General features: G+C 43.5%; 1 protein-coding gene across 3 annotated transcripts in view; it reads right to left on the reverse strand.

Moving 5' to 3' along the window:
• Wbp1l (WW domain binding protein 1 like) overlaps positions 1 to 19,285 on the reverse strand; it is a 70,373-nt gene that overhangs the window by 20,836 nt on the left and 30,252 nt on the right. For 2 of the 3 annotated variants that reach the window (XM_069994373.1, XM_069994382.1), the window contains exon 2: positions 525 to 627. In XM_069994373.1, the coding sequence (XP_069850474.1) occupies positions 525 to 627 (103 nt within the window). Of the gene's footprint in view, positions 1 to 412; positions 628 to 19,285 lie in introns of those variants that run through there. The other variant, XM_069994392.1, reaches the window with a different exon arrangement.

A 19,285-nucleotide genomic window follows, 5' to 3' on the forward strand; every position in this document is an offset into this window, starting at 1 on the left:
GATCTCCTGGCTCTTCAGGCAGAGGAAGACTGTTCTAAGAGGAACCCTGAGGAAGGGAAGTAGTTAACTTCATGAGGCTCTACAGGAGAATTCCAGAAGCCTGGTTGGTTCTGCATTGAAATGGTACTGGGACCATCTAAAGTCCAGCAGCAACCTCACAAAGCAAAGAGACAAGCCTGGGCTTCTGGGCTGGTCCAAGAATGTGTCCATAATGCTGTCAACTGTTTGGTATATGGAAGAGAGAGCATCAAGGAGAACCATGTGCAGCAGCACCAGCAGCAAGCTGGTGATTATAGCCTTCAAAGACTTAAGACCATATTCCCTGAGGTTAAGCCCAGTGTTCAGACAATATGAGAACCCTCCTCCTCTACAAAGGAATTGTTTCTGGAACACATAACCAGATTCTACTCACCAACACTGTCCCCAAGAGAATCAGAAAAGGCTGGCCAGCCCATGGTTTCCCAAAGAGCAGAGGCAGTAACCGGGACCCTAGGATGCCAGGAAGCCCCTGGGCAAGGACTTACACCAGAGTTCATAGTAGTAGTTGCAGCACTGAGACTGTCCACAGCAGTGTCCTGTGTCACAGATGTAGCTTTGATTGTTGGTACCCACACAGGCTTCCTTATCCTTTAAGAAAAAAAAAATGAGAAGCATTTTATCATATTAAACTATATCATTAAGATAACTACTTTCCTTCTCATTCCCCTCCTCCTAATCTGCCTTTCCACAGCTAAAACTCTATCAGTAGCTGGGCGCCGGTGGCTCATACCTGTAATCCTAGCTACTAAGGAGGCTGAGATCTGAAGATGGAGGTTCAAAACCAGCTCGGGGGGCTGGGAAGGTGGCTCAGTGGTAGAGCACTTGCCTTGCATGCTCAAGGCCCTGGGTTCGATTCCTCAGCACCACATAAGCAAAAAGAAAAAAGCCGGAAGTGGCGCTGTGGTTCAAGTGGTAGAGCGCTAGCCTTGAGCTGAAGAGCTGAGGGACAGCGCCCAGGCCCAGAGTTCAGGCCCCACGACCGGACCCAAAAAAAAAACAAAAAACAAAAAAACAAAACCAGCTCGGGCAGGAAAGGGCAGCAAAGTCTGTGAGACTCTTATCTCTAATAAACAACTAGAAAACCAGAAGTGGTGCTGTGGTAGAGCACTCACCTTGAGCTGTAGAGCACAGGGACAGTGCCCAAGCCCAGAGTTTAAGCACCACGACCAACGCCCCCCCCCCCAAAAAAAAACACCTTTATCAGTGATTATTCCATTAAGGACCCAAGATTTAAAACAAAAACCACACACACAACAGCAGAGCTCAGAGGAGTGAATAGATTAATCAGGGAAGAAGATTCAGCACAAAAAGTCAAGTGGTATAGAGAGAGGGCTCAAAAAGACAGGGAAGGGCTGGGAAGGTGGCTCAGTGGCACTGTGGCTCAAGTGGTAGAGTGCTAGCCTTGAGCTGAAGAGCTGAGGGACAGCGCCCAAGCCCAGAGTTCAGGCCCCACAACCGGACCCAAAAAAAAGGGAAGAAGCCGGGCAGCGGTGGCTCACACCTGTAATCCTAGCTACTCGGGAGGCTAAAATCTGAGTATTGCAGTTCAAGGCCAGCCTGGGCAGGAAAGTCTATGAGACTCTTATCTCCAATTAACCACCAGAAAACCAGAAGTGGCACTGTGGCTCAAGTGGTAGACCATCTGCCTTGAGCTGAAGAGCTCAGAGACAGTGCCCAGGCCCAGAGTTCAAGCCCCACAACTGGCAAAAAAAAAAAAAAAAAGACAGGGAGGAAAGGGTTGCCTTGCTTTCTTTTGGTGGTGGTGGTAGTGATTGTGGGACTTGAACTCAAGGCCTGAGCTCTTTTGCTCAAGGCTAGCACTCTATTACTTTGAGCCACATCTCCACTTCCAGTTTTCTGGTGGTTAATTGAGTTCTCGTGGTTAAGAGTCTGACAGACTTTTCTGCGTGGGCTGGCTTTGAACAATGATCCTCAGATCTCAGCTTCCCCAGTAGCTGGAATTACAGGTGTGAACCACCAGCACCCAGCACCTAGCTTTCTTTACATCCAAGCAGAAACATCTGTATTCCCATGTTCCATGTTAAACTCAAATGGTAGGAAGGTGATGCGTCTCCTGAGTTTAGTACTACATCTTCAATGAAACCGCTTTTCTGTGAAACTTCTGGGAATAATGAATGCAACAGAGACTCTAGGATTAGCATGTTGTCTGTCATTCCACTTCCCTTTCCAAACACATGCTCTTCAAGGTTATTTATTTACAGTGAGATTCAAGGGGCAGGGGAGGGGGAACCTTCTAAAATTCTTCTTTCTTCAGAAAAGTGGCATCCTGTATGGGGTGACCTTGTCTAATTTTAATCTGCCAGATTTTGTTTATCAAATGGTCTCCTAAGAATACTGACAGGATCCAGGACTCTTACTGTCCCCTGTCAGGGACAGCCACATAAAGGGCACTGCTGAGTAACCATCTAGCAGTCTGCCAGCTTCTATTCTTAGCCTGAAGGGAGAGGTGAACATATTCACATATATATTTCACAGTTACGATATGAAATACCTTAACCTCAGCCCATGTGTACTTTGGGCCACAACATACATATGGTGCTACCTGTAAGTCATGCACTACATCTGGCTTTCAACATTCTTTGTATGTCACTAACTAGGCAGGCAGCACTAATAATATTAGCACTGTATGGGGTAAAAGGGATAAAGCTGAAGAATACACTGCTCCCATCTTACAGAAGCTCAGAGTTAAAAGGAAAACCCTGCTCAGCAAAGAAACACAAACCACAGGATTGCATTTTCAACTACTCAGGCTGAACCTCTCCTGGTGTACATCCGGGTAACAGCTGCCAGTGGAAACTGAAGTCACATGGTTAGGCCTCCTTTCTGGACTTGGCTTTACTAACCCTGTCTTCTTGGCTATGGATATAAACAAAGTGCTCCAGTGACCGTCTACAGGGCCAGAGGCCAGGCACCTGAAGCTACAGAGAGAAGACAGGACTGGCTTAGTACAACTTCGTCTCACACACCCTTAGGTTTTCTTGCTCTTTAAAAGCCTTATATCTTTGGAAGTGGAAGAATCACTCACATGATAAGAGTGTCAGCCTTGAGCCAAAAAGCTAAGGGAGAATGTAAGGCTCTGAATTCATGCCCCTGTATTGATACTTTTTTAAAAGAGTCTTACCTACTGAAATAAAGGAGAACTGGAAGAAGAAAACATGGGAAAAGTGAGTGTTTCCCAATATTGCAAATAGAGTTCTTTATCATCACGTTCCCAAGCCCACCCAAGACACCTAGTAGGTGTCTGTCCAGTTGGAGAGCCCCTCAGATGCTGGTGCAGTGAAAAAGAAAAATATAGAGATATGCATGCTGCTTTTACTGGAATCCAGAGTCTCTGGCTTCAGAGCAAAACACTCTTTCCATAAGAACATCAAAGTTTCTCCCAAGTTCACCAAGCCCTGCAAATGCTATTCTTCTGGCATTGGCTTTTAAGAGCTAGTTCAAAGTGTCCACATAGTTTCTAGAAGAGGTTGTACTGTGCTGCCTACATGCAGGCACATGAAAGAATCTGCATGGAGAAAATTCACCAGATGAGGCCCAGGCTCTGAGTATGGGCCGCCAACTGGACCTACGTGAGATGTGCAGCTGAACACAGCTGAAATCTAAACAGTGGCACCCTTGTGACCTACTGGTGTCAGCTTTTTCTCTTGGCTCTTCCACACTCCAAGGCAGGAGGGCTGGTAGAAACAGGACCTCATATTCTTTGTTCCCTCGCCTGCACCTTCCCAAGAAGACTTAGTTTATTTCTACAAACACACTAACCCAGCATATCCAGTCCCCCACCCAATTCTCCTCCACCTCTCCCAAATACAGGCAAGGGTTCCAGGGCTGCCTGGATTCATCTTGGTATGGAAATTACCTTTCTGCTGTAAGCCTTACATAGAACAGTAAAGAACATGATGGTCATGTGGGCTGCTCCAGATACATAGAAAATTGAAAAGGAATTGAAGAAAATGCAATAGAACAGTCAAAATAAACAATTCCAGCACCCTTGCTTATCTGCTAAGCATCTTCAAGCACATTATATGCATTATGTTGCTCAAAGTCTTGAATGGTAGATATATATACCTTGCCTGCTCCTCCACTTCTAAGAGGATGAAGCAGAAAATGACCTGCAACCTCCCTGGGCACATCCCTCCAACCCCAAGACATCGCAGGCTGCTATGAGGCCATGTCTACCAGACTTTTATGAAGGCAGGGAGAGCGCAGGGGAAGCAGAGCTCCTATATAACATGTACTTGCAAGATTTCAGAACCTGTTCAAAGGGCTTTCCAAGCATTTTTTTTTGTGGGGCTTGAACTCAGGGCCTGGGTACCGTCCTTGAGCTTTTTCAATCAAGGCTAGCACTCTACCACTTTGAGCCACAGTTCAACTTCTGGTTTTCTGGTGCTTAACTGAAGATAAAAATCTCATGAACTTTCCTGCCCAGGCTGGCTTTGAAGCACAATCCTCAGATCTCAGCATCCTGAATAGCTAAGATTATATGCTTGAGACACCAGTGCCTAGCCAGATCCTAAAGTTTTAATCATTAAGCTACAGCTTGCTTAGATAATCTATGCCTCTTCAGTTGTTTTCCATTCTTAGCTGCTTAAAAATCCTAAACCAAACAAGATGATTTACCTTATCCAGAAAAGACCTTGTAGACTTTAGAAACAGTATACCTTATCTTCTTCTGAGCAACAAGATTGGGGGCCATACTTGAAACTATTCCCTCCTTGTTCAAAAAGTCAAACTTTTTTTCACATACCATTCTTCTGAAAAGTGGAACAGAACTCAGTCTCAGTGTGGAAAGCAGGGCTTGCATTTCTTCCTTCAATATTTACTGAGTGCTTCACTGTACCTGCCCTGAGCTGGGGTAGGGAAGACAACAGGCCCACAAGCAAAAAACACCAGGAAGCTAATGAAAGATGATAAAAAATAATCACACAAATCAACTAAACTAAGTCTATAAAAGATAAGAGCTAATCAAGAAAGCCCAGAACGCCTTCTGGGAGGAAGTTAAACTTGAACTGAGATAGCCAGAAGGCCAGTAACTAGAGAAAAGGGATTAAAAGAACATACTAGGAAGAGAAAATAGTACCAAAGATCATTGGTTGGAGATGGTAGAAAAGGCAGGTAGGGAAATTAGGTGAACAGGAACTAGGCAGCGCAGGGAAGTGAGAAGATCTGATTTACGTTTTAGGTGATTGTCTTCCTGGTAATGTTTGCATTTGCACAGATTCCATAGCTTAAAAAAAACAAAAATGAAAACAAAACAAAACCCAGTTAGGTGCTGGTGGCTCACACCTGTAATCCTAGCTACTCAAAATGCTGAGATCTGAGGATCATGGTTCAAAGCCAGCCCAGGGAGGAAAAGCTGTGAGACTCATCTCCAATTAACCACCAGAAGACCAGATGTAGCACTATGGCTCAAAGTGGTAGAATGCTAGCCTTGAATGAAAAAGCTCAGGGACAGCACCTAGCCCTAGAGTTCAAGCCCCACAACCAACCAACACCAAAACCAAAACAAAACACCAGGTACAAAGAAACAAGACTGACACCAAACTGGAATGATCATTATTACAATGGAAAAGACTTAACAGTATGACTTTGCACATATGCAAAAAATTATCTCATCTCTTGTGGCAGCATAAACTGAGACGGACAACATTTTCCTTAACAGTTTCCATGTCTTGTACTTACTATTCTTAGCCTAGCCACTATAAAGGTCAATCTAATCAGTGTAGAAACTTTCTCAGTGCCAACATAAAAAGTCACTGGGCAGTAATGGTTCCCCCAAGCATAGCTTTAATTTGCCAATTTATGGGACTACAAACCCTGCTAAGAACTAGCTGATGGCTACATCATCTTCATGTTCTTAGGAAAACAATAGAGTTTTAGAGTTTAAGAGTGAAAAAAAAAAGTACTGAAGTATGCCACAGGGTTTTAGTTAAAGCACAGGGTGAGGCCAGGTGCCTGTGGCTCACGCCTATAATCCTAGCTACCGAGGAGGCTGAGATCTGAGGATCACAATTCAAAGCCAGCCTGGGCAGAAAAGTCCGTGAGACTCTTATCTCCAATTAACCACTAGAAAACTGGACGTGGTGCTGTGGCTCAAGTGATATAGAAATGTTTGGCTCCAGCCAGGTACCAGTGGCTCACATCTGTAATCCTAGATACTCAGAAGGCTGAGATCTAAGGATTGAGGTTTGAAGCTAGCCAGTGGAGGAATGTCCATGAGACTCTTACCTCCAAGTAATCACCAAAAAGCCAGAAGTGGAGCTGTGGCTCAAGTGGTAGAGCTAGCCTTGAGCAAAAGGAGCTCAGAGACACTGCCCAGGCCCTGAGTTCAAGCCCCATGACTGACAAAAAAGAAAAGAAATATGTGACTCCTAAATCCTGAACTACACATTGGCTCCCCTCTTTCCCACCTGGCCCCTCCCCCGCCATGTGCTAGGCACTATGTAGGATGCTGCACTATGGAGCAATGAACAAGAGATATTGGGGAGAGGGAATCTGCTTCTAACAAAATAGCTAGGCAGATTACTTTAAAACTTCACTCATAAATGAAGTAGGCCTTTCCGGTTGCCTGGAGAGTAGGCTAATTTGTTGCTTTGGTGCCCTGTGAAACCAGGAGCTATAAGTGAGACCCAATAAATTATCTGGGGCTCTCAAAAAAAGAAAACAGATTAGGGGAAAAAAATTAGCCCACTGTCATATAATTAAATGACAGTAGGAAAGGTGTAGGGACAAGAAAAGGCTATCTCTGGTGATCTGATCATAGGTCTTCCTTCAAACCAACTTTGACATTTGAATTGTACTACTTACATGTTCTAAGATTCCCCAGGCTAAAAATTTAACACAAAAAGTTATCCTAAGCCGGGCGCTGGTGGCTCACGCCTATAATCCTAGCTACTCAACTCAGGAGGCTGAGATCTGAGGATCTTGGTTCAAAGCCAGCCTAGGCAGGAAAGTCTGTGAGACTCTTATCTCTAATAAACCACTTGAAAACCAGAAGTGGCGCTGTGGCTCAAGAGGTAGAGCACTCGCCTTGAGCTGAAGAGTATAGGGACAGCACCCAAGCCCAGAGTTCAAGCCCCAGAACCAACCAAAAAAAAAAAAAAGTTATCCTACACAGGATGTGGTGGTGCATAACTATAATTCCTGCACTTGTGAGACTGAGGCAGAAGAATCATGAACTCACAGCCAGACTGGACTACATAATGAGACTTTAAGAAAAGAAAAAAAAAGTTGGTCCCAGGTTGGCACCAGTTCTACGACAGCTAGCAAATATAAAATGTAAAACCCTGAAGAGATCTGCCATCAGCAAGCAATTGAAGGATTCCCACAAATAAAGCTCTGCTTAAGGTGAGTTCACAATTCAATACAAAAATGTACAAAACAAAATCATATGCAAAAATAATACATTATAAACAAGATTTGGGAGATTCAACAAATAGGATATTCTGCCTGAGAAAGAAACAACTAAAGATAGGATGATCAGATAAAGAAATAATTCAAAACAGGAAAAAGTTTTTTGGTTTTTTTTTTTGGTCAGTCATGGGGCTTGAACTCGACCTGAGTGCTATCCCTGAGTTCTTTTTCTCAAGGCTAGTGTTCTACCTATTTGAGCTATAACTCCGCTTCTGGTTTATTGTGGCTAATTGGAGATAAAGAGTCTCACAGAGGGACTGGGAAGGTGGCTCAGTGGTAGAGTGCTTGCCTTGCATGCATGAGGCCCTGGGTTCCATTCCTCAGCCCCATATAAGCAGAAAAAGCTGGAAGTGGTGCTGTGGCTCAAGTGGTGGAGTGTTTTGATGTCTTTGCATGAGCCTGACTTTCCTTCTGTTTGGGACTGTTCCTGTAGGTCTGCTTAAGATGGCTCCATGGCATCAGTCAAGAGTTTACTTGAAATGCCACCTTCTCACAGAGACCTGTCCTGACATCCCCATCTCCATCTGAGTTTTTGTTCCAATTTCCTATGTTGTTATACATGTGGAGCTTATTACTATTCAAATGCTAATTTTGTTACTTGTCAGTGTTGTTCACTAGGATATATCTAAGATCTTTTTGTCTTTGTTCTGTTCTGCAGTTTCATATAATATGCCTAAGACCGGAGGTATGTGGTTCAAAGTGGTAGAGTGCCAGCTTTGAAAAAAAGCCAAGCAAGAGCTTTTGAGGCCCTGAGTTCAAAAAAGTGTAGGGGCTGGCAAGGTGGCTCAGTGGTAGAATACTTGCCTTGCATGCATGAAGCCCTGGTTTGATTCCTCAGCACCACATAAGCAGAAAAAGCTGGAAGGTACGCTGTGGCTCAAGTGGTAGAGTGCTAGCCTTGAGCTGAAAAGCTGAGGGACAGTGCCCAGGTCCAGAGTTCAGGCCCCATGACAGACCAAAAAAAAAAAAGTCTCATAGACTTTGCTGCTTGACTGGCTTCAAACCAAAGACCTGAAGATCTCAGTCTTCTGAGTAGTTAGAATTACAGGCCTGAGCCACCAGCACCCAGCTGAGAAAATTTCTAAGAGAGAGCTAATGGCATAAATTTGAGAAAAAAGTAAAAATAAAACTTACTGAAAAAGTTATTGAAATTAAAAAAAATTATTTTCACATTGATTAGATCAAGTTAAAGAGAATTATCAAACTGTAGAACGGATCTGAGAAAACTATCCAACAAGTGCTTCTCCCAATTAGGAAAACATGGTAATGGAAAATTAAAAACAAGAAGTTCAAGAAAGAAAGAAGAAAATGAGAGGTGATAATTGAAGCAATAACTGAAAACTTTCCAGAACCAATTAAAAATAGGGCATTTTTAGACAATAATAAACTCACACTTAAGCACATTATACGGAACTACACTTTTTTTTGGTCGGTCTTGGGGCTTGTACTCTAAGGCCTCGGCACTATCCCTCAGCTCTTCAGCTCAAGGCTAGCACTCTACCACTTGAGCCACAGCGTACCTTCCAGCTTTTTCTGCTTATGTGGTGCTGAGGAATCAAACCAGGGCTTCATGCATGCGAGGCAAGTATTCTACCACTGAGCCACCTTGCCAGCCCCTACATTTTTTTGAACTCAGGGCCTCAAGCTCTTGCTTGGCTCTTTGCTCAAGGCTGGCACTCTACCACTTTGAGCCACATACCTCCAGTCTTAGGCATATTATATGAAACTGCAGAACAGAACAAAGACAAAAAGATCTTAGATATATCCCAGTGAACAACACTGACAAGTAACAAAATTAACATTTGAATAGTAATAAGCTCCACATGGATAACAGCATAGGAAATTGGAACAAAAACTCAGATGGAGATGGGGATGTCAGGACAGGCCTCTGTGAGAAGGTGGCCATTTCAAGTAAACCCTTGACTGATGCCATGGAGCCATCTTAAGCAGACCTACAGGAACAGTCCCAAACAGAAGGAAAGTCAGGCTCATGCAAAGACATCAAAGCAGGAAGGAGCTGGTGCACTTAAGGAACAGGGAGACTAGAGTGGCTGAGTTCAGTAGATCTCAGGGATACAAATAAGGGAGAGCAGAGAATGAACACATGCCAAACTTCATTTGCTTTGTACATAATATCCAAAGCATCACAGCTTCCTTTAGTTAGATTCTCCCTTAAGTCATGGTAGAGATTTTGATATAAAAATATTGGTGCATCTCTAACATTTACTTTTTATTGATCCCAGACAAATGCAACTGCTACTGCAGAGTAAGCAAACAAACCAATTTTCTTTTCTTTTTTGGGGGGGGTCTGGTGGTGGGGCCTGATCTCTGGGCCTGGGCGCTGTCCCTCAGCTCTTCAGCTCAAGGCTAGCACTCTACCACTTGAGCCACAACACCACTTCTGGCTTTTTTTTTCTGGTTATGTGGTGCTGAGGAATCGAACCCAGGGCCTCAAGCATGCAAGGCAAGCGCTCTACCACTGAGCCACCTTCTCAGCCCTTTCCTTTCCTTCTTAAACCAAGAAAGCTTTCTACAAAGGAAACCAAATCTAACACTGCACATTCTGCTGAGACAGATTTTTTTTCTAATTTGGGTACTACTCGGTAACCAAAGGATAACAAAGTCATCATAAGCAAGACAGATTTTAAAATAGCGAAATGAGCGAAGATAGCAAGCATCTGTAACTCACAATCAACTCTTTCCGTTCTATCCTAAATAGAATCTTCAAATTCTAAAAAGGCAGTACTTTCAGGGCCAGGTCCTTGGAAAAAGATCCATAGGTGGTCATGAAAAATACTCTTTAATAAAGCTTTGTAGGTTAACCTAGATTTTTATAAGCAGAAAACTAAGATCAGGTTATTCCTAATACTACTGGTTTTTAAGGTTGCTCATGGAGCTAAGGGAAGTGGAATTTTCCAAGGATAGATATTCTGAATTGAGTGGAAGGAGATTACTAAAGAGTTGGGGATGGGGGTGGGAATGTGGCTTACTGGTAGAGTGCTTGTCTAGCATGCATGAAACCCTGGGTTCGATTCCTCAGTACCACATAATCAGAAAAAGCCAGAAGTGGTGCTATGGAGCAAGTGGTAGAGTGCTAGCCTTGAGCAAAAGAAGCTCAGGGACAGTGTCCAGGCCCTGAGTTCAAGCCCCAGGACTGGGGGAAAAAAAAGTTAGAAATGGAAGAATAAAATCAGGAAGAATAATGGAACAGGAGCCATACCCTATTGTCTCCCTCCTGTGAGATTAATCTTCCTTTCTTGGATAGTAGAATTGTTGTATAGTACCTTATGTGTGCTCTCTAGCACATCTCATACCTGACAATTATTGTTAGTTAGCTAAGCGAGCTCAATTTCATCCATTCAGCTAAAGAGTAAGTCATTGCTAAGCAGCTAACCAAGATTCTGCCTCATGTGTACTAGGAAGTTAGGGGGAAAATGCCATTTTAAGCTATTTGGTTGAATTCAGCAATTTTCCCAAAGAGTAAGTAGCCTAAGCTAGGTGGGCAGATTCCCCTATCCAAGAAGTTAAACTTGTCTTGCAAGAGTTAGTCTCCTGGCTTTGGTCTGACAGTGTGGTTCAGCCCTTAAAGGCTCTGCCTCAGGCGCATCCAATCCCCATTCTCTAGATGCAGAGTTCCCTAAAAGGTAAAGCCAAAGAAAAACAGAGCTATTGACGTGTTTAGGTAAAGCCTAGAATAAACAGAGGCAGAGGATGCTTCCAGGACTGCTAAAGAGAAGTTCTGAGGTCTCTTCTTGGGACAACAAAGTCCACTTACTGTAACTTGTGAATTTACCTCCAAACAACAGAGCACACTTAGCCAACAAATATAACAGAATAAGTGGAATAAGCGTGTGTTTCCCAAAATGTAATTCATGAAATCACCTTGGATATTTGTTAGGAATGCAGACTGAGTCAGGTCTAGTGATGCAGAAGGGTCAAAGCTAGCTTGGGGGAAGGCGAAGTTAGCAAGACCCTATCTCCAAAAACAAAAGGGTCAATAGTTTATGTAGCACAGAACTTAGCACTAAGTGTGAAATCCTGGGTTCCATCCCAAGTTTGGAGGGGGGGGGAACAGATAGGGAACCTCTGGGAACAGTGGCTGAAAAGTTGTCTTTTAAATTCCCTAAATTGACATTTGTAACCTACTTCCCTGGATGTATAATAAACATGACCTCTAAAACAGAGTAAAACTGTGTATGTGTGTGTGTGTAACTGGGCACTGTCTCTGGGCTAGCTTGTGTGTGTGTGTGTGTGTGTGTAACTGGGCACTGTCTCTGGGCTAGCTTGTGTGTGTGTGTGTGTGTGTGTAACTGGGCACTGTCTCTGGGCGTGTGTGTGTGTGTGTGTGTGTGTGTGTGTGTGTGTGTGTGTGTGTGTGTGTGTGTGTGTGTGTGTGTGTGTGTGTGTGTGTGTGTGTGTGTGTGTATGTAACTGGGGCACTGTCTCTGGGCTAGCACTCTACCACCAGCTCCACTTCTAGCTTTTTTGGTAGCTAATTGGAAATAAGTTTCCTGGGTTTTCCTGCCTGGGCTGGTTTTGAACTGCAATCATCAGATCTCAGTCTTCTGAGTAGCTAGGATTACAGGTTTGAGCCACTGGTACCCAGCTCTATAGGTTTGTTTTATTATTTTTTTGTGGAATCTCAAACATGTCAACACAGTCCCCCTCAAGAGTACTTCTTAGGACCAAGGCATGCTAAGTTATTTATATTCCCTCTGCCTCATTCCACTAAGAAAAATGCATCCTTTGTACAACCACTTAGACATTAAAAATGTATAATAAATCATAAACATAAATTCTAAAAAGAGGGGGCTAAGAATGTGGCTTAGTGCCTTGCATGTATGGAGCCCTGGGTTTGATTCCTCAGTACCATATAAACAGAAAATGTCCAAAGTGGCGCTGTGGCTCAAGTGATAGAGTGCTAATCTTGAGCAAAAAGAAGCTCAGGGACAGTGCCCAGGCCCTAAATTCAAGCCTCAGAACTTGCAAAACAAAACAAAAACAAAAACAATTTTTAAAGAGGTAGCATATTTATTATTTAGCATACTCTTCATCTTGCCAGTACTGCTACTCCCAAAGCTGCACCACAAATGGATCCTCATTAAACAGCCCCCAACAGAGCACCAGCAAAGAAATTAAAATCTATTTCCTGTGTGCTATTAGTAACCTGAATAACAAATTCAGAAGAAAAAAAAAATCCACTTGTCTTGGTAGGAAAATCCCACAACAAAAATTGAAAGCTGCAACATATCCAAAGGTCTCAAGGTCCCCTTGCCCTGAAGCACAAGTCAAAGCCCACCTGTAGAGACCAGCTGGTCACTATGGCATGAGACATACATCCTCCATACCCTCAGAAGGAAAGACAGAGACCCACCTCAAGGTATCCCCAGAAATCCCACCCTTTTCTGCCATAGATTGGGTCACTGAGCAGTACACCTTGAACAAGGACCATGCAGAGCTGAGAGCTAAAATAGTAGGAACAGGTACCACACAGTGATACAGGTGGCATGCAGGTAGAGTAGATACCCATCATCTGTCCACAGTTGATCTATGCCCCCTAGTACCTTAGTTTTTTTTTTTTTTTCTTTTCTTTTTTTTCCAGTTGTGGGGCTTGAACTCTCAGCCTGGGCACTTGTCCCTGTACTCTTCAGCTCAAGGCGAGAGCTCTACCTTTTGAGCTACAGCATCACTTCCAGTTTTCTAGTGGTTTACTGGAGATCAGAGTCTCATGGACTTTTCTGCCTGGGCTGGCTTTGAACCATGATCCTCAGATCTCAGCCTCCTGAGTAGTTAGGATTACAGGCATGAGCCACTGGCGCCCAGCCTTAATTTTCCTTAAAATTTTCCTTTGCATGTACTCATTTAATCTTTTCCACATTTTTACTAGCATCAATTAGTTGCACAAAAAGTTCCATTTTAACATGTTGATATATGTATTAAAAATACCTCGCAGACTCACCTCTGTCACTCCCTCACTCCCCTTTCTCAAACTAATCTTTATTTTTAACTTTAAAAAATAAAATAAACTTCAACGTTTTAAGATAAAGATTTATATAAAAATTGGGCTCGATACCTCAGTATCACATAAACAGAAAAAGGCAGAAGAGGCACTGTGGCTCAAGTGGAAGAGTGCTAGCCTTGAGCAAAAGAAGCTCAGAGACAGTGACCAGGCTCTGAATTCAAGCCCCAGGACTGGCAAGAAAAAAAGAAAAAGAAAAAAGAAAAAACAAACAAAAAAGGTCTCTTTGCAAACAGATACAAAATAAATGAAGTCTTTGGAATCCAGAGGCTATGTCTCCAAAATATTCTGGAAAAAAAATTTAATATGAACATTCTGAAGTGTTAGCCTTGCACTTAAGAGGTTAAGGACAGGGGCTGGGAAGGTGGCTCAGTGGTAGAGTACTTGCCTAGTATGCATGAGGCCCTGGGTTTGATTCCCCAGCACCACATAAGCAAAAAGAAAAAAGCCGGAAGTGGCTCTGTGGCTCAAGTGGTAGAGTGCTAGCCTTGAGCTGAAGAGCTGAGGGACAGCACCCAGGCCCAAAGTTCAGGCCCCACAACTGGACCCAAAAAAAAAAAAAAAAAAACGTTAAGGACAGACTCAAGATTATTTGGAAAACGAGAGATTTGTTATGTTATGAGAAACAGATTATAGCACACCCAAGCTATAGCAATAGGTACCTGGCTTGAAATGTAGTGTTGCTAGATAACTAAACTTAATTATTTTATCAACTGTGTAGTTATTTAGTTACTACTGATATCCTACTCTGCCTGGAGGCAGTTATCCAGATTACTCTATGTAAGAGATGAGATTTCGGTTCCAGAAGGGTTTAGTTTTATGTATTTGTCACACACTAAAAAACTTAATTAATTTTAAAAATAACTATTAGTCTTAATAAGACATAGTACCTTCTGATTAAGGGGACAATCAAGATATCAAGATTCCAAATCTCTAAGCAGATAATTGGCTTGGAATGCAGAAAGAAAAGGCACACTAGCTTTCCCTTCATCAAAACAAACCAAGTCAGGCGTGGTGTAATCTCAGCTACTTAAGAGCCAGAGACAGAAGGATTGCCAGTTTGAAGACAGCCTAGGGAACGTTAGCAAGACCCTATTTCAGAAAAAAAAAAAAAAAATTCAGACTTCCTTCCTCACTAACCACAGCAGACTGCTGTATATCAGGAGTTTCTACCCTTGAGTCTTTTACTTAGTATTTCTGACACTGCTCTGTTGTAGGGGACTCCCTTTTACATTAAGATGTTTAGAAGAATTCCTGCCCTCTACTTACTAGATAGCAGTGGTAACTAATCATCTCCTCAAAGACAATATCTAGGTATTGCAAATGCCATGGGAGGGAGGGGGAACAAAATTTGCCCTAGTTTACAAGCTCTGTTCTAGCCAAATTATACCACGTAATCATGTACAGAAATGTGTTCCATCCAGTCTTGTTTTCTGACAGCCTTACAGGTTCTGTACCCTGTAAATTCTCGAAGGCTAGGATTGACGTCAATCTCACAAAATCTAGCAAAATAAAAACAAAACAAGCAAAAACCTCAGAAAGCACTGGACCAGGCTGGGCATTGTAGAGAAAACCTGTAATCCCAGACACTTGGAAGGTAGACACAGAAAGATCACAAGTCTAGGCATCCCAGGCAGTCAGTGTTAAGATCTCAAATCTCAAAAATAAGACAAAGGGAAAGGGAAAAGAAATGGAAAAGAAAAGGCAAAGAATGGGCTATGAAGGTGGTTCAGTGGTAGAGTGCTTACCTCGCATGCATGAAACCCTAGGTTTGATTCCTCAGCATACATAAACAGAAAAGGCTGCAAGTAGTGCTGTGGCTCAAGTGGTAGAGCGCTAGCTTTGAGCTGAAGAGCTGAGGGACAGCACGCAGGCCCAAAGTTCAAGCCCCACAACCAACAAAAAAGAAAAGAAAGGAAAAGAAAAGAAAAGGAAAAGAACATGACCTGAACTTGGGAACTAGGGAGTCAAGTAATCCTAGAAGCCATTTCCCCTCCCCTCTAGGCTCCTCAAGCCTCTTAGTATACTGTACAAGCAGCATGGAGTGATACTCATAGTGTTGTACTCTGGCCACAGTTCCTCACAGGAACTCCAAACAATCTGAGTCCCACCCATAAATCCAGAACCTCACGTGGAGATGGAGGAATGATTATAGGTGTTGGTTTTGCTGGCAATGGCATATCCTAGTATATCCCAGGCTTCCTCATATACTCAAAAGGATGTAGGAGGTCACAGGTGTTCACAGCACTATCTGGTAGGTAACCACTGATTTCTAAACCCTTGATGGAAACTACCTAAGTTAGGCAGTGTTTGAAACCAAGACTGAGATCTTGCAACACTATTAAGAGTGACAAAAAATAACTGAGGAGGGCTAGGAAGGTGGCTCAGTGGTAGAGCTCTTGCCTTGCATGCCTGAGGCCCTGGGTTCCATTCCTCAGCACCACATAAGCAAAAAGTAAAAAGCTGGAAGTGCCGCTGTGGCTCAAGTGCGCTGGCCTTGAGCTGAAGAGCTGAGGGACGGCGCTCAGGCCCAGAGTTCAGGTCCCACGACTGGACCCAAAAAAATAAACAAATAAAAAATAAAAAAAGAAATGGCCGAGGGAGTCAATATTTAGGGCTGTGTCAACTCCCTGTTGTTACAAATTTGCAACAAATAGCAAAAAGTTAAGAAACAGTATCTGCCTACAAGCAAATGAAGGAGGGAGAAGAAATTTTATAGCAGTTTTAAAAATAGCACCAGATTATTCTGTTTTTATGGACTAAAATTTACCTCATCAAGGAAAAAGGGGTGGAAAGGGGTAGTTCAAACTCATGAGATATCACTGGAGGAAGTAACTATTTTCTTTGGCTCCATCATAGATAAAAGTTTCAGAATCAGCAGACACAGTCCTTTTTTCCATTAGGTTACTGTCCTGTCCACTGCTTTCTCATCAGAGACGTGGTGAATGGAAAACAAGCCACTCTTTAAAATGCAGCCTCTCCGAAAAGAGATGTCTGAGAGTTCAAAAATTAACCACCTTTCTCACCTTGAGGTGGCAGCAGCAAGGTGTTCCCTGGAGTTTTCACTTACAGGATTCAGATAAGAATTCCTGCTTCATCCTTCGGTAGTACAAACAAGTGTCACCTTGGTGTCTGCTGCTTTATATGCAGTTAGTTCCCTTCCTACCAGGCTCTTGCTTAATTTGTCCTGAACCAGATGGAGGAAGGCTAAGCACCCAGGGTCAAGGTGACAGGGAGTTAATGCCTGGTCTGCTGCAGAGCACAGAGCAGACAGCAGACTGTAGGACAGCACCAAACTCAAACCAGGATGCTACAAGGGGGCACACGATACACATACACACATACACATACACTCTCTCTCTCTCTCTCTCTCTCTCTCTCTCTCTCTCTCTCTCTCTCTCTCTCTCTCTCTCTCTCTCTCTCTCTCTCTCTCTCTCTCTCTCTCTCTCTCTCTCTCTCTCTCTCTCTCACACACACACACACACACACACACACACCACTACACATCACACTTGCTATTGAGGTCCACTTTCCTTACAGTAACAAGGAGATAGGACCTCTGCCCTTAAGGATAGCCATCACAGGAAGGTAACAAATGATCCAAGGAAGTATTAGCCAATATTGACCAATAATTCAGAGTTGAACAGGAGGTTAGCAGAGTTCCCCTCCCCATCAAGGCTCTTGCCCTGAAAGCTTGGGCTGGGTGTCAAACCCAGAGCCAATTCCACTCTCATCCCCCTAAAGACTCTTTCTGTGCCCAAGGAGTAACAGAGGCCAGCATTTTAGTTGCTGCATTACACCCAGCATAGAGTCCATCAAGGGCCTGAAGGTAGCAGCTCTCTCTTCCAAGATTACAAACGGCATCTGAGCACAATGGTATGCACATATACAATTCCAGCTACTCCAGGGGCTGAGGCAGGGAGACTGAGTTCAATGCCAACACCATGTGCAATGCAGCAAGAACATTTCAGGAGGAAAAAGCCAAAAAGAAAAAGAAAAAGAAAAAAACCCTGGGCATGGGTGCTTCATGCCTGTAATCCTGGCTACTTAAGAGGCTGAGATCTGAGGATCAGCTTTCAAAGCCAGCTCCAGCAGAAAATTACCTATGAGACTCTTATCTCCAACTAACCATTCACAAGCCAGAAGCAGGGGCTAGGAAGGTGGCTCAGTGGTAGAGTGCTTGCCTCACATGCATGAGGCCCTGGGTTACATTCCTCAGCAGAAAAAAAGTGGTGCTGTGGCTCTAGTGGTAGAGTGCTAACCTTGAGCTGAAGACCTGAGGGACAGTGCCCAGACCCAGAGTTCAAGCTCCATGACCGACAAAAAAAAAAAAAAAAAAAAGCCAAAAGCAGAGCTGTGGCTCAAAGTGGTAGAATGCTAGCATTGAGCAAAAGAGCTCAGGACAGAGCCCAGGCCTTGGGTTCAAGCCTCACGACTCGGGGGGGGGGGGGTAGTAAATAACAGCCCCTTAGGCCAGTAGCTGGCCCCTGCCATGAAAAATTTTAATGTGGTCAAAAAACTCTATGACAATCTAAGATCTACCCCAGTTCCATTGAAGACCACTAATTTCCAGTATCAGGGATCATCCCACCTCATGATATAGGCACTTTGGGGCACAGCAGGGAACTTCCACAGAGAAAGGCAACATTTCCAGTAAGATGTAAATTACTATCTTAATGGATCTAGCCTTCATTCCACCAACTAGAACTTACCATCAACTAGAACTTACCATTGACTGGTCCTTCCACATAGCTAACACCTTCAATGCAATACCTGGTTCCACATAGCTAACACCTTCAATGCAATACCTGGTTCCACAGCAGAAGGGACTATTTCAACACACACACACACACACACACACACACACACACACACACACACACACACACACACACACACACACACACACACACACACACACACACACACACACACACACACACACACACACACACACACACACGGCAGGTCCTGAGGCTTGAACTGAAGGCCTGACCACTGTCCCTCTGAGCCTTTGTGCTCAAAGCTAGTGCTCTACCACTTTGAGCCACAGCACCACTTCTGGCTTTTTCTGAGTAGTTTATTGGAGAAAAGAGTCTCATGGACTTTCCTGCCCAGGCTGACTTTGAACTGCTATCCTCAGATCTCAGCCTACTGAGTAGCTAGTATTACAGACCTGAGCCACCAGCACCCAGCAAGCATTTATACTTCCATCCACCACATGCTTTAAACAGAAAAGTTGCACAATACATTTCAGATATAGAATGTTAATCACAAGAATCTTCCAGCATTACCAAATCGATGCTTTCAGACTCTAGTTTAACTAGAATTTGCATAGGTCAGCAATGCTGTTGCAATCTTGTTCTCTGAAAACCCATAATCTACCTGTTAGGTATATAAACTGCATTCTACCTTAGCTAGAAAACCTACCTTCTCATCTTTTCAGATATTAAAGGGATAGCACACCTGTCTGTTGTATCTAAAACTTGGCAGATGGTGACAGAACCAAAAAGTTTAGCAGGAGACTATCTTCTGAATTTTATTTAGCGTCTCCAAAACATCCATTGTTTGGTCAGTACTGAAGACAGCTGTCTTCATAGTCCCCTGCATGCCAGAACTCATCTTGTGGCCTACTTGTCCTTTATAGACAATGAAGTTATTCTATAATGAGATCCTAAGGTGTCCCTCCTACTCTGAGTTCATAAAGGACACCAATACCTGGTGAGCCCAGGTCTTCAGGCAGACTTACAAGTTTCCCTTCTCATCCACAGGAACAAACAAAAACAACACTCCCAA

The sequence above is a fragment of the Dipodomys merriami genome, unplaced genomic scaffold (genome assembly GCF_024711535.1).
Source record: "Dipodomys merriami isolate MVZ:Mamm:240054 unplaced genomic scaffold, mDipMer1.0.p SCAF_102, whole genome shotgun sequence".
Taxonomy (NCBI): domain Eukaryota; kingdom Metazoa; phylum Chordata; class Mammalia; order Rodentia; family Heteromyidae; genus Dipodomys; species Dipodomys merriami.